The following is a 14,596-nucleotide window of genomic DNA, read 5'->3' on the forward strand; positions in this document are numbered from 1 at the left end:
CTAGAATTTTTCTGGTTTCAGGTCTTAGATTTAAGTCTTTGATCCATCTTGAGTTGATTTTTGTATACGGTGAGAGATGAGGATCCAGCTTCATTGTTCTACATGTGGCTTGCCAATTATCCCAGCACCATTTGTTGAACAGGGTGTCCTTTCCCCACTTTGTGTTTTTATTTGTGTTGTTGAAGATCAGTTGTCTGTAAATATTTGGCCTTATTTCTGGGTTCTCTATTCTGTTCCATTGGTGTACCTGCCTCACTCTGTCACCCAGGTTGGAGCACAGTGGCGCAATCCCGGCTCATTGGAACCTCTGCCTCCCAGGTTCAAGTGATTCTCCTGCCTCAGCCTCCTGAGTAGGTGGGATTACAGGCATCTACCGCCATGCCCAGCTAATTTTTGTATTTTTAGTAGAGACGAGGTTTCACTATGTTGACCAGGCTGGTCTTGAACTCCTGACCTCAAGTGATCCACCCGCCTCGGCCTCCCAAAGTGCTGGGATTTCAGGCTTGAGCCACTGCATCCGGCCCTGCCTGCCTATTCTTATACGAGTACTATGCTTTTTTGGTAACTATAGCCTTGTAGTATAGTTGGAAGCTGGGTAATGTGATACCTCCAGATTTGTTCTTTTTGCTTAGTCTTGCTTTGGGTATGCACGGTCTTTTTTGGTTCCATATGAATTTTAGAATTTTTTCTATTTCTGTGAAGAACGATGACCTTTTTGTTTTTTTGAGACAGAGTCTTGCTCTGTCGTCCAGGCTGGAGTGCAGTGGTGTGATATTGGCTCACTGCAATCTCTGCCTCCCAGGTTCAAGTAATTCTTGTGCCTCAGCCTCCAAAGTAGCTGTGATTATAGGTATGCACCACCACACCTGGCTAACTTTTGCATTTTTTAGTAGAGACAGGGTTTTGCCATGTTGTCCAGGCTGGCCTCGAACTACTGACCTGAAGTGATCTACCTGCCTGGCCTCCCAAAGTGCTGGGATTACAGGTGTGAGCCACTGTATCCAGCCTGATGATGGTATCTTGATGGGAATTGCATTGTATTTGTAGATTGCTTTTGGCAGTATGGTCACTTTCATAATATTGATTCTACCCATCTATGAGCATGGGGGATGTGTTTCCATTTGTTTCTGTCATCTGTGATTTCTTTTAGCAGTGTTTTGTAGCTTTCCTTGTAGAGAGCTTTCACCTCCTTGGTTAGGTATATTCCTAAGTATTTTGTTTTTGCAGCTGTTGTAAAAGGGGCTGAGTTCCTTATTTGATTCTCAGCTTGGTCGTTGTTGGTGATCAGTTTTAGGAGCTTTTAGGATAAGTCTTTAGGGTTTTCTAGGTATGCGATTATGTCATTGGTGAACAGTGACAGTTTGACTTACTCTTTACTGGTTTGGGTGCCCTCTTGCTGTTGTCTGATTGCTCTGGCTAAGGACTTCCAGTACTATGTTGAATAGAAGTGGTGAAAGAGGGTTTCCTTGTCTTGTTCCATTTCTCAGGTGGAATGCTTTCAACTTTTCCTGATTCAGTATAATGTTGGCTGTGGGTTTGTCATAGATGGCTTTTATTACCTTGATGTATGTCCCTTCTATGCCAGTTTTGCTGAGGGCTTTAGTCCTAAAGAGATGCTGGATTTTTTCAAATGCTTTTTCTGCATCCATTGAGATAATCATATGATTTTTGTTTTTAATTCTGTTTATGTGATATAGCCCATTTATTGACTCGTGTGTTAAACCATCCCTGCATCCCTGGTATGAAACCCACTTGATCATGGTGGATTATCTTTTCGATATGCTGTTGGATTCAGTTAGCTATTAATATTTTGTTGAGGATTTTTACATCTATGTTCATCAGGGATAAACATAGTTTTGCTATGTCCTTTCCTGGTTTTGGTATTAGGGTGATACTGGTTTCATAGAATGATTTAGGGAGGATTCCCTCTTTCACTATCTTTTGGAACAGTTTCAGAATAAGATTGGTACCAATTCTTCTTCGAATATCTGATAGAAATTAGCTGTGAATCCACCTGGTCCTGGACTTTTTTTGTTGTTGGAAATGTTTTTATTGCTGTTTCAATCTCACTAGTTGTTATTGGTCTGTTCAGTTTCTATTTCTTCCTAATTTAATCTAGGAGGGTTGTATATTTTGATTTTCTAGTTTCTGTAAAGGTGTTCATAGTAACCTTGAATGATCTTTTGTATTTCTGTGGTGTCAGTTGTAATATCTCCCATTTTGTTTCTAATTTAGCTTATTTGGATCTTCTGTCTTCTTGGTTAATCTCACTAATGGTCTATCAATTTTGTTTATCTTTTCAAAGAATCAGCTTTTTGTTTCATTTATCTTTGGTATTGCCTTTTTGTTTCAGTTTCATTAGTTCTGCTCTGATCTTTGTTATTTCTTTTCTTCTGCTGGGTTTGGGTTTGGTTTGTTCTTGTTTCTCTAATTCCTTGAGGTAGGACCTTAGATTTTCTATTTGTGCTCTTCCAGACTTTTTTGATGTAGGAATTTAATGCTGTGAACTTTCCTCTCAGCCCCACTTTTGCTGTGCCTCAGAGGTTTTGGTAAGTTGTGTCATTATTATCATTCAGTTCTAAGAATTTAATTTCCATCTTGATTTCATTGTTGACCCAAAGGTCATTCAGGAGCACATTAATTTCCATGCATTTATATAGTTTTGAGGGTTCCTTTTGGAGTTAATCTCCAATTTTATATTCCACTGTGGTCTGAGAGAGTACTTGATGTAATCTCAATTTTCTTAAATTGATTTAGACTCATTTCATAGCCTATCATATGGTCTATCTTGGAGAATGTTCTATGTGCCAATGAAAAGAATGTATATTCTGCAGTTGTTGGGTAGAATGTTCTGTAAGTATCTGTTAAGTCCGTTTGTTCTAGGGTATAATTTAAGTCCATTGTTTCTTTGTTAACTTTCTGTCTTGATGGCTTGTCTAGTGCTGTCAGTGGAGTACTGAAGTACCCCACTATGGTGTTGCTATCTCATTTCTTAATGTCTAATAATAATTGTTTTATAAATTTGGGGGCTCCCATATTAGGTGCATATATATTTAGGATTGTGATATTTTCCTGTTGGACTGATCCTTTTATTAATAAATAATGTCTCTCTTTGTCTTAACTGTTGATGCTTTAAAGTCTATTTTGTCTGATAAAAGAATAGCTACTCCTGCTTACTTTTTGTTTTCATTTGCATGGAATATCTTTTTCCACCCCTTTACCTTAAGTTTATGTGAGTCCTTATGCATTAGTTGAGTCTCTTGAAGACAGCAGATACTTGATTTGTGGATTTTTTTTTTACCTATTCTGCCATTCTGTATCTTTTAAATGGAGCATTTAGGCCATTTACACTCAACATTAGTATTGAGATGTGAGACTGTTTTATTCATCATGCCAGTTGTTGCCTGAATACTTTTTTTTTCATTGTTTTATAGGCCTGGTGAGATTTATGCTTTAAAGAGGTTCTATTCTGGTGTGTTTTGAGGTTTTGTTTCAAGAATTAGAACTCCTTTTAGCATTTCTTGTAGTGCTGGCTTGGTAGTGGCAAATTCTTAGCATTTGGTTGTCTGAAGACTTTGTATCTTTTCCTTCATTTATGAAGCTTTGTTTTGCTGGATACAAAATTCTTGGCTGACAATTATTTTGTTTGAAGAGACTAAAGATAGGACCCCAATCCCTTCTGGCTTATAGGGTTTCTCCTGAGAAATCTGCTGTTAAACAGCTTTTAAGATTCTTTCCTTTGTCTTGACTTTAGATAACCTGACTGTGCCTGATCATCTTTTTGCAATTATTTTCCCAGGTGTTCTTTGAGCTTCTTGTATTTGGATGTCTAGATCTCTAGTGAGGCCAGGGAAGTTTTCCTTGATTATTCCCTCAAATATGTTTTCCAAACTTTAGATTTCTCTTCATCTTCAGGAACACCAATTATTCTTATGTTTGGCCATTTAACATAATCACAAATTTATTGGAGGCTCTGTTCATTTTGTAAATTCTTTTTTGTCTTTGTGGATTGGGTAATTGCCTTGTCTTCAAGTTCTGAAGTCCTTTCTTTTCTACTTGATTCTCTTGTTGAAACTTTACAGTGAATTTTTTATCCTCCAAGTGCGTCTTTCATTTCCAGAAGTTGTGACAGTTTTTTATTATATCTGTTTCTCTGGAGACATTTTCATCCATATCTGTATTTAAAAAAAGATTACTTAAGTTGGTTTTCACCTTTCTCTGGTATCTCCTTGAGTAGCTTAATAATCAACCTTCTTAATTATTTATCTGGTAATTCAGGTATTTCTTCTTGGTTTAGATCCATTGCTGGAGAGCTGGCATGAGCCTGGTTATAGAACCTTGTTTTGTCATATTACCAGAACTGCTTTTCTGATTCCTTCTCATGTGGGTAGACTATTTCACTGGAAAAATCTAGAACTCAAAGCTGCTGGTCAGATTCTTTTGTCTGGGTGGTCCCTTGATATGGGGTTGCTTCCCCTTCTCCTAGTGATGGGGTTTCCTGTGAGCCAGACTGCAGTGATTGTTATTGCTCTTCTTGGTCTAGTCACCCAGCAGGGCTACCGGGCTTTGGACTGGTGCTGGGGAATGTCTGCAAAGAGTCCTGTGATGCAATTCATTTTCAGGTCTCCCAGCTGTAGATACCAGCACCTGCTCCTGTGGAGGTGGCAGGGGATTGAAGTAGACTCTGTGAAAGTCCTTGGTTGTAAGTATGTTTAGTATGCTGGCTTTCTTAAATGCTTTATGCTAGCAATGAAGTTGCCACCATGGACAGACTCAGGACCACTGTTTAGCCAGGATGTTGGAGGCAGTAGAATTAGCTGTTGTTTTCTCCTTCCTTGGAGCAGGGGATCTGTCATGAGTTGCTGTAATGTCCTGAGTTGGTTGGCCTCCAGCCAGGAGGTGGCACTTTCAAGAGAGCACCAGAGTTTTTCACCTGTCTCAGAATTTGCAGTGGCCTGCCACTTCTTTCCAAGTGTCTGTGAATTCCTTCAGTTTTCCTGGTATGCTCCTGTGGTGGTTCCTGGAGCAAAAGTCCATGGTGTGACTCTCCACACACTGTTCTGTCTGTCCAAGTGGGAGCTGCATGTAAGCCCTGTCTCCTATCCACCATCTTCCCCTCAAAGTATTTATAAGTAAATAGAATAGATGAACAGAATCTAGATCCAGATGCAAATCTGGGATCCATTCCCTGCCTGTTGAACTTTTGCTTCTTCAGGAAACAAATTCTCTGCTCTTTAGCCCCAAACCTCTGCCATGATGGCAGTGCCCATAGGGACACTCTCAAGAAATTTTTGCCCAGACCCATGTCTTGGCGATTTTCCCCAATGTTTTCTTGTAGTAGTTTCATAGTTTGAGGTCTTAGGTTTAAGTCTTTAATCCATTTTATTTGATTTTTGTATCTGGTGAGAGATAGTGGTCTAGTTTCATTCTTCTGCATATGGATATCTAGTTTTCCCAGCACCATTTATTGAAGAGTCTTTTCCCCAGTGTATGTTCTTGGCAGTTTGTTGAAAATGAGTTCACTGTAGGTGTGTGGATTTGTTTCTGGGGTCTCTATTCTGTTCCATTGGTCTATGTGTCTGTTTCTTTTCTTTCTTTTTTTTTTTTGAGACAGAGTCTTGCTGTGTCACCCAGGCTGGAGTGCAATGGCATGATCTCGGCTCACTGCAAGCTCCGCCTCCCAGGTTCACGCCATTCTCCTGTCTCAGCCTCCCAAGTAGCTGGGACTACGGGCACCCACCATTTCACCCAGCTAATTTTTTGTATTTTTAGTAGAGATGGGGTTTCACCGTGTTAGCCAGGATGGTCTTGATCTCCTGACCTCATGATCTGCCTGCCTCAGCCTCCCAAAGTGCTGGGATTACAGGCGTGAGCCACCGCGCCTGGCCCTATGTGTCTGTTCCTATACCAGTACCATGCTGTTTTAGTTACTATAACTCTGTAGTGTAATTTGAAGTCAGCTCATGTTGATTCTCCCAGTTTTGTTCTGCTTAAAATAGCTTTGGCTATTCTGGGTCTTTTGTGGTTCTGTATAAATTTTAGGATTGTTTTTTCTATTTCTGTGAAGAATATCATTGGTATTTTGATGGGGATTGCATTGAATCTGTAGATTGCTTTGGGTAGTATGGCCATTTTAACAATATTGATTCCTCCAATCCATGAACAGAAAATATTTTTCCATTTTTTGGTGTCCTCTTCAGTTTCTTTAAATGTTTTATAGTTTTCATTATAGAGCTCTTTCACTTCTTTGGTTAATTTCTAGGTATTTATTTGTGGCTATTATAAGTGGGATTACTTTTTGTTTCTTTTTCAGATTGTTCACTCTTGGTATATAGAAATGCTACTGATTTTTTGTGCAATTTTACTGAATTTATTCTCATACTTTTTGTGGAGTCATTAATTTGACTTTTTCTATTCCAATTTGGATGCCCTTTCTCTTGTCTGATTGCTCTAGCTAGGACTTCCAGTACTATGTTTAATAACAACAGTGTGGTGACTGTGTGTTCCAGATCTTAGAGGAAAGGCTTTTAGTTTTCCCCTATTCAGTATGATACTAGCTATGGGTCTGTCATATATGGCTTTTATTATGTTGAGGTATGTTTCTTCTTTCCCCGGTTTGAGGGTTTTTATCATGAAGGAACACTGAATTTTATCAAGTGCTTTTTAAGCATCAATTGAAATGATCATATGGTTTTTATCTTTCATTCTGTTAACATGATGTGTCACATTTATTTGTGTTATGTTGAGCCATCCTTGTATCACATGGATAAATCCCACTTAGTCATGGTGAATAATCTTTCCAAGGTATTGTTGAATTTGGTTTACTAGTATTTTGTTGAAGATTTTTGCATCAATATTTATCAGAGATATTGGCCTACAGTTTTATGTGTCTTTGGTTTTAGTATCAGAGTAATACTGGCCTCCTCCATGAGTGTAGAAGTACTCCCTCTTCCTCTTATTTTTTTTTTGGATTAGTTTGAGTATGACTGACATTAGTTCTTCTTTAAATGTTTGGTAGAATTCTGCAGTGAAGCCATTGGGTCCCAGGCTTTTCTTTACTGGGAGACTTTTTATTATGGCTTTGATCTCTTGCCTTTTTTCTCCTTGTTACTAACAGTGAAAGTCTTTAGAAAACCTTAAGAGAGCTCTGAAAAGAACCCTTGTTTTAGGGACAGAAGAACTGAAGAAAAGCTGGGAGAAAACATTGCTTTCTTAGTGGATTAGGGAGCAGAGAAATTCTAGTTAGGTAGAATAAAAGACTTGTTATTGGTCTGTTCAGGTTTTAGACTTCTTTCCGGTTTAGTCTTGGTAGGCTGTATGTGTCTTGGAATTTGCCCATTTCTTCTAGATTTTACAATTTATTGGCATATAGTTACTCATCATCTAGCTTTTCAATAAGGGATTAAAACAATGATGACTCACTGTTGCAAGCAAGACTCTGATAGAAGATTTTGCCCATACTGATACAAGGCAAGGCGAATCCATCTCAAGCATAAGAGTAACTGAAATGAATATTCCAGCTGAACAGATATAGCCTACATTCAAATGAATAGAACATCTTTAGTCTCCTACAGGAAAGAGATCTTATTTTTGTCTGGTGCAAGGCATGATGTCTGTAAGTATGCTGAATGATTACCTGTCTTTCTAGACCAACCCTGGAATGGTCCCCAGCCATGGATTCAGTCCCAGATCTTATTTCTTTGACAACCCTCGAAGATACGACAGTGATGATGACCTTGCCTGGAACATTGCCCCTCAGGGACTTCAGGGAGGGTAAGACCCTACTTCATGTTAGACAAGCCTCATCAGGAGGGAAGGGTTACACCAGTTAAATAGATTCAAGCTAAAAGAAAATTCCTACATTAAAACTGTGCAGCCTTAGGTGGTATAAGACTGGATTATCAGTAGATCATTTTACTTATGTGAAACATTCAGGAATGAGAAAGGACATCCGATTTTTTTAAAGCCCCATAGCATTACTGTATACAGTAGTGTTTCCTAAACAATATTCCATGAAACACTATTTTCTTAATAGTTATGCTGTGCAAAAGGAAATGATAATCAACTTTTTTATTTTTTGGAGATAGGGTCTCACTCTGTTGCCCAGCTGGAGTGCAGAGTGGTGCAATCTTGGCTCACTGCAACCTCCCCCTCCCAGGTTCAAGTAATTCTTGTGCCTCAGGCTCCTGAGTAGCTGGGATTACCGGTGTGCGCCACTGCACCCAGCTAATTTTTTTATTTTTAGTAGAGACGGGGTTTTGCCACGTTGGCCAGGCTGGATTGAACTCCTGGCCTCAAGTGATCTGCCCACCTTGGCCTCCCAAAGTGCGCTGGGATTACAGGCGTGAGCCACTGCACCCGGCCAGAAAAAAAACTTTTTAGAAAATGCCGAGCAAGCCTGTAATATGCTAATGTGTGCTCTGAATCTCCAAGAGGAAAATATAGCACTTGTCTGTGGAATTACTCAATGGAACATGATATCTTTAATCACATGTTCTAAAGCTAGAGAGTAAATGCAGTAGTATTTATTTATTAGAATAAATTATACATTATAAAGGACCAAGTTCTCAAATTTGAATGATGTCAGTTCTTAAAATTTCATTTACATGAAGGGTATTTACTTTGGTCTCAATTTTCATGAATACTTATTTAATAAATACTTCTATAACATCTACTCTGTATCAGACACTGTTCTAAGGATTCACAAATATCAACTCATTTAGTCTTAACAGTCCTGAGAGGTCAGTACTATTATTAGCCTCATAATACAGATGAAACTGAGGTATCTAGAGGGTAGGTAACTTGTCCAAGGTCACACAGCTAGCAAGTGATTAGGCTACAATTCTAACTCAGGCAGTTTTGTTCAAATTTGTTTTCTGAATCACCATACTATGTAAACAGTTTGTATATAAGTATCCTCTTAGTCTCACCTACGCTTATGTTATACTTTCATGTGAGTTTTAATAGCAGGAGTCTCCTTCCTTGAATCTACATGCGGATCTGGCCCAGAAAATGTGGAAAGGGCAGTTAAATACTGAGAGTTCAAAGCAGCATACATAGAGGGTGTAAGACAATACATGAACTACCAGTCCGCTGCCATCGCCTAATTTTCAGTGAATTGGGAAGGCAAATAAAAAGAGGGAAGCACCTGAAATTGCAACCATAGCAGAGATCCACCCCAGGATTCCAAGTTTTGCTTACCTCAGCATGGGCATGGTCTGCAAACAGGAAGGGTAGTAGCTATTGGGATTCCCTTCCCTTTTCCTCAGCCTGCTGTGCTCAGCCATACTCCACTACCCGATGACTATCATGTTTCCCCTTTCAGCCTGTGGCTCTGAGACGGTGAGGCCAGCAAGGCCAGCAGGGGTGAGAGGAGCCAAAAGGGCTGACATAGTGCCTGCCAAGCCTGTCTTCTCTCTGCTTGTCCTCTCAGGACCCCCATCCTGTTCCTGGGAAAGGGGAGCTTCTTAGAAGTGGAAGGTTATCTTATGTAATCTTTTGTAAGATTAAAGACTTAGCATTAACAACTTTACAACTTTTTTCCCTCTGGGATGAAATGATAAAAAATATATGCTTGCCTTTTTACTCCTTGTTAGTAACAGTGAAAGTCTTTAGAAAACTTTAAGAGAGCTCTGAAAAGAGTCCTTGTTTTAGGGACAGAAGTACTGAAGAAAAGCTGGGAGAATACATGCTTTCTCAGTGATCGGGGAGCAGAGAAATCCTGGTCAGATAGGATAAAAAAGATTGTCGCTGAGAAAAAAGAAGAAAGCTGCCCAATCCGCTGAGCCAGCAGATGTAAAGAACGTAAGCTGGAAGCAAGCCAACAAACAAGAAGGACTTCTTGAAGTCAAAAGCTGTCCTGTGGGTCACTCAGATTTTGAGCTCCACCTCTTCCCTAAAACTGTTCTTTTCCAGTTACCCCACTGCATCTTCTATTAGTTTTTTTTCCCCTTTAAACCCATATTCTGCTAGAGCTATCCTACCCTCTCACCTGCCAGAAATGACTTAGAGCTGAGGGAGTCCTCACTACCTATATGGTGAAGAAAAGACCCCCTTTCTACTACATAGAGGAACATAATTATAATGAAAATGACTTACGTCTATTGAGAATTAACTATATATTAGATACTGTTCTAAGTACTTTACAGATGTTAACTCAGTCCCCACAATAGGCCCACGACGTAGTTACTAATACTACTCCCATTCTAAGATGAGGAAATTGAGGCATAGAAGTTATTTGTCCGAAGACACCACCACAGGTTGTGAGCTGTACTCCATGTTAGGATTCAGATGCAGTTTGTTGCTGAAAACATTTCCTATACATAGTGACTGGCTGGGTTCTCTAGTCATGCTGTATACTTCTGTGCTCTAAAGAATTCAGTAGAGTTGTCGGTGGGCATTTCAGCCCTGTGTGTAGCATTGTTTTGTGGGAAAATGGACTTTAAGAGCCATTTAAAAGAACTTTAGAGTTATCTATAGTTTACACAAAAACTCAGCTCTGTCTACCTAAACTAGACTATGTCATACATACTATATAATGTTTCAAGTCACTGAAATATTTTTTTCTTTTTAAGTTTTGCTCCAGATTACTATGATTGGGGACAACAAACTAACAGCTTCCTGGCACAAGCAGGAACTTTGCAAGACTCAACTTTGGATCCTGACAAACCAAGCCTTGGGTAGCATCAGTTAACAGTTTTATGGACGATTCCTCAGATGAAAAGCTTCAGAAAAGCGTAGTGACAGCTGAATTTTTAGGGCACTTTTCCTTAAGAAATAGAACTTGATTTTTACTTGTTACAGGTTTCCAATGGCCCCATAGGACTAAGCAATAATGTAGACTGATAAACCCTTATTTTAGTACTAAAGAGGGAGCCTTGCTATTTCAGTGGGTATAATTTAAACTTTTTAAAGAAAATCTGTACTTTTATAAAGATGTATTTTGTATAACTTAAATAATAATGCTAAAGTATACTAGGGGCTTTTTTTTTTCTTGAGAATGTTACTGCAATTATGTTGTAGTTTGCACAGACTTTTATGCATAATTCACTTTAAAAATATAGAATATATGGTCTAATAGTTTTTTAAAGCTTTTGGACTAAAGTATTCCACAAATCTTACCTCTTTAGGTCACTGATGGTCACTCCGATTCTGAGTGCCACATTGGTAGACTCCTAAAATACAGTTGACAACTTAGCCAATTGCAACTCCAGTGTTGATAATTAAAATGAAATGGCAAAGCAGCAGACTGTAAGGTCTTTAGAGATTTTTTTTTTTTAAGGTTCAGGCCGTAGGTTCCTCAAGGAATCTCTCAAGTTTTGCCCAAAGACTGGTACTTCCTTTCAGTAGGGCGCTAATGTATACACATTAATGATAAGTTGATAACATTAAAAATGTAGCTGACTTATCCTATTAAACCTCCTCTGCTATATTCACAGATTCTGCATAGTTTTTTTTCAGCCTAATGAAATCTAATATGCATTACCTCAGGGCCACATCAAGAGTACACCCCTTTCCGAACTCACTGAATGTTGATTACATTCAAGGAGAAAATAAGAGGGTCCATAAAGGGCATTAATAACAAATACCCCAAGCCGTTAAGCTAAGACTATGTGGAATCCTAATAGTTTTTTCTGTAATCTCCAACTATATTTAAAATAATGCGCTTACTTCTAAATAGCTCTGTAAAGAGCCTATTGGAGGCTGCACATTTAAAAATGGCAATAGCACTGCAATATGCTGTAGCATGATGCCTGTCAGCCATGTTCCAGACAATTCCTTTTAAGTAAGTCAGTCATCTTTCATTTAAGTAAAAAAACATGTTATGAAATACTACCTCCCAGACCGGAAGTGCCATTCTAAAAACTCCACTATATATATCCTGGAGCCATAAAACTGCCTATTGGGAGGCTAAATGCTCTGCTTTTCTATAAAACAGAGATAAGGTTCTAGAGGAAGTACTATTACCAGAAACAAGGCACGTTTCTTCTCTGCCTAGGAATGCTCATCTGGGGACAGAGGGAAGGTCCAATGAAAAGGAACTTATATTAACAAGTCCTACTACATGATGCAACCCATTTCAAATGACTCTTCTCATTTTGATCTTCAGGAATAACTGATCTCTGGGCATTGATTTCACAGATGAAGTCTACTATTGTTTTGGTAGTATTTAAAATTGGGATCTCAAGTTTCAAATTGATCATCATTGGGCTTTTCATTTGTATAGAACACCTTCACTCTGCATAATCCTACATAACAACATTCTTGTCTTCTAGTACACGAAAAAATTGGGGTAACATAGCATTTAAAGTAGTTATCAGGGAAAATTCTACACTGAAGTGAACCCTACACTTATTCAAGTTGCCTTAACACATTATAAGCTATTATTCTAAATAGCTTTAACAGATTATTGTGGTCACACTGTATTACTAATTGTTAATTTAAAGGCAGACTCAGCATGTTTTAAACTCCTTTAAGTTACATCTTCAGAAAGTCCTGCAGTCCTTCAGTATTAGGTCAGCTAAGGGAAGATATATTTTTAAAAATAGTGATAAGACTATCACTAATATCATACTCATCCTGTAATATGTAAACACAGTTCTGTTGTTACTGGCAGAAAAATTGGAATACCCAGCATTAACTGAGAGAAGTCAGTCTACTTTTATGATGAAGCTACTGGGATTTATTTGAACTATTATTTTTGTTAGATGATAGTATAAAAATGTTCTAAGTGCCTATTTTCCTCATTCCCCTTTTAAAAATGTAATGCTAAAGTTTCTAGAAGTGTTGTAAACACGGAATACAAAACAACTATGATTGATTACATCAAACTCTCCTTCCTTCTTAGTAAGTAAGGAAAATTAAAATTCCCTTTGGCTTTCTAATTTACTTGTTCTACTAGGTACACTAACAAAACTACTTCTGGCTGGGCGCGGTGGCTCACGCCTGTATCCCAGCACTTTGGGAGGCCGAGGCGGGAGGATCACGAGGTCAGGAGATCTAGACCATCCTGGCTAACACGGTGAAAGCCCGTCTATACTAAAAATACAAAAAATTAGCCAGGCGTGGTGGCGGGTGCCTGTAGTCCCAGCTACTTGGGAGGCTGAGGCAGAAGAATGGTGTGAACCCAGGAGGCGGAGCTTGCAGTGAGCGGACATTGCGCCACTGCACTCCAGCCTGGACAACAGAGTGAGACTCGGTCTCAAAAAAACAAAACAAAACAAAAAAACTACTTATGTGGAATATTAAATGCTAAGAGGAAAAGGAATGGTGATTACTGGTTGCAAAATACCCAAATGTCCTCTTGTTTTAAAGCAACACGATGAAATTAAAGCCCTGATGATTAGAAAGTTGAAGTATATGGGGAAGAGGGAATCACTGAAAATTTTGTGCCATCATTTAGCTAAGTCTGATGCAACAGTGAAAAGTTTCATGTGAACGTTTCTGGGTTAACTGTTGGAAATAGTTTCTCTGACTATTGGAATAGGTGTCTACCTCTGCAGCTAATTGTCTAAGAATATTGTACAGATATTTTTCATTGGTTCTTTACCCTTTTTACAACGAACTCAGTTGAGCTGCTGATTAAAACATCTAGAGTATGTTACAGAGTTGTGACTGTAAGAAGGTTTGACTATTACAATATACACATCAATCATATTTATACCAATTCTCTCTTGAATGTATCAGGCAAATTAAAAGCTTTGCTGGTTAAATTTAGCTACTCAGATAAGGCACACTCACTACTAATGCCTCCTCAAATTTCCTCTTTCACCAAAATCCAAGTCAACTGCTCTTTGTTGACCTTAGTGCTGGGCCAACACCTAGTTGAACACTTAAACCTTATTAAGAAAGGAATACATATTAGTAAACCCTAGAACTTGAGAAGCACTGTGAGAAAAAGGTTCTCATATTTACATAGTGGATATTACTTGCTTTTATCTTTTAACAGTAAAGGTAAACTTAATATTAGAACTAAATGGGTCTAAATATTTGAAACTTTTATCGAGATTTGCAACTAGACAACGTTTATCTAAAACATACCATTCTTTCACTTTAGATTGTTGCATGATGAAGAAGAGACTAGCATAGATCTGATCAGAGACACATCTAATATGCATTCCCAGTTTTCATCTTATGTGAGAATTTTGTATTAAAGGACATTTCTAACTGTGTATCATGCTACTTAAGACATGGGTCCAGATGGAGGAGCTGCTGAAAAGGATCAGGCTAAAATTGTGGAATTCTTCTCATCAAAAAGATTCAATTAATAAACGGATTAAAGTGAGGAAACATTTAACAATGAACAGTGAAGATAAGAGTGGGATTCAATGTCTATTCAGTACCTGTTATATGTGAGACGCTGGACTAGGCACTTGTCACGTTTCTGTGGATCCTAGTCTATACTCAGGAACACCCACGTATTAATGTTACTCTAGGCCCTTAGCAAGGATACATGAAGAACTCTTGCACCAAGGGTCAAAATACGTTGAAGTCTTCTGAGGATGTCCCTGTGCCCATAACCTAGATCTGTGTCAGAGTCCCTATACCTGTTGCCCGGTTCCTATGGGCCAGGGCACTGATACTACATTCATTCCGT

General features: G+C 38.6%; 1 protein-coding gene across 2 annotated transcripts in view; it reads left to right on the forward strand.

The window, feature by feature from the left end:
• Nucleotides 1-13,603, forward strand: part of GPR137B (G protein-coupled receptor 137B) — a 69,463-nt gene extending 55,860 nt beyond the window's left edge. Inside the window, exons 6-7 of one of the 2 annotated variants that reach the window (XM_019032025.4) lie at nt 7,649-7,773; nt 9,655-13,603. In XM_019032025.4, the coding sequence (XP_018887570.3) occupies nt 7,649-7,773; nt 9,655-9,703 (174 nt within the window). In that variant the 3' untranslated portion in view covers nt 9,704-13,603. The remainder of the gene's footprint in view (nt 1-7,648; nt 7,774-9,654) is intronic. The other variant, XM_004028636.5, reaches the window with a different exon arrangement.
• Nucleotides 13,604-14,596: the final 993 nt, after the last annotated feature.

Source organism: Gorilla gorilla, chromosome 1 (assembly GCF_029281585.2).
Source record: "Gorilla gorilla gorilla isolate KB3781 chromosome 1, NHGRI_mGorGor1-v2.1_pri, whole genome shotgun sequence".
Taxonomy (NCBI): Eukaryota; Metazoa; Chordata; class Mammalia; order Primates; family Hominidae; genus Gorilla; species Gorilla gorilla.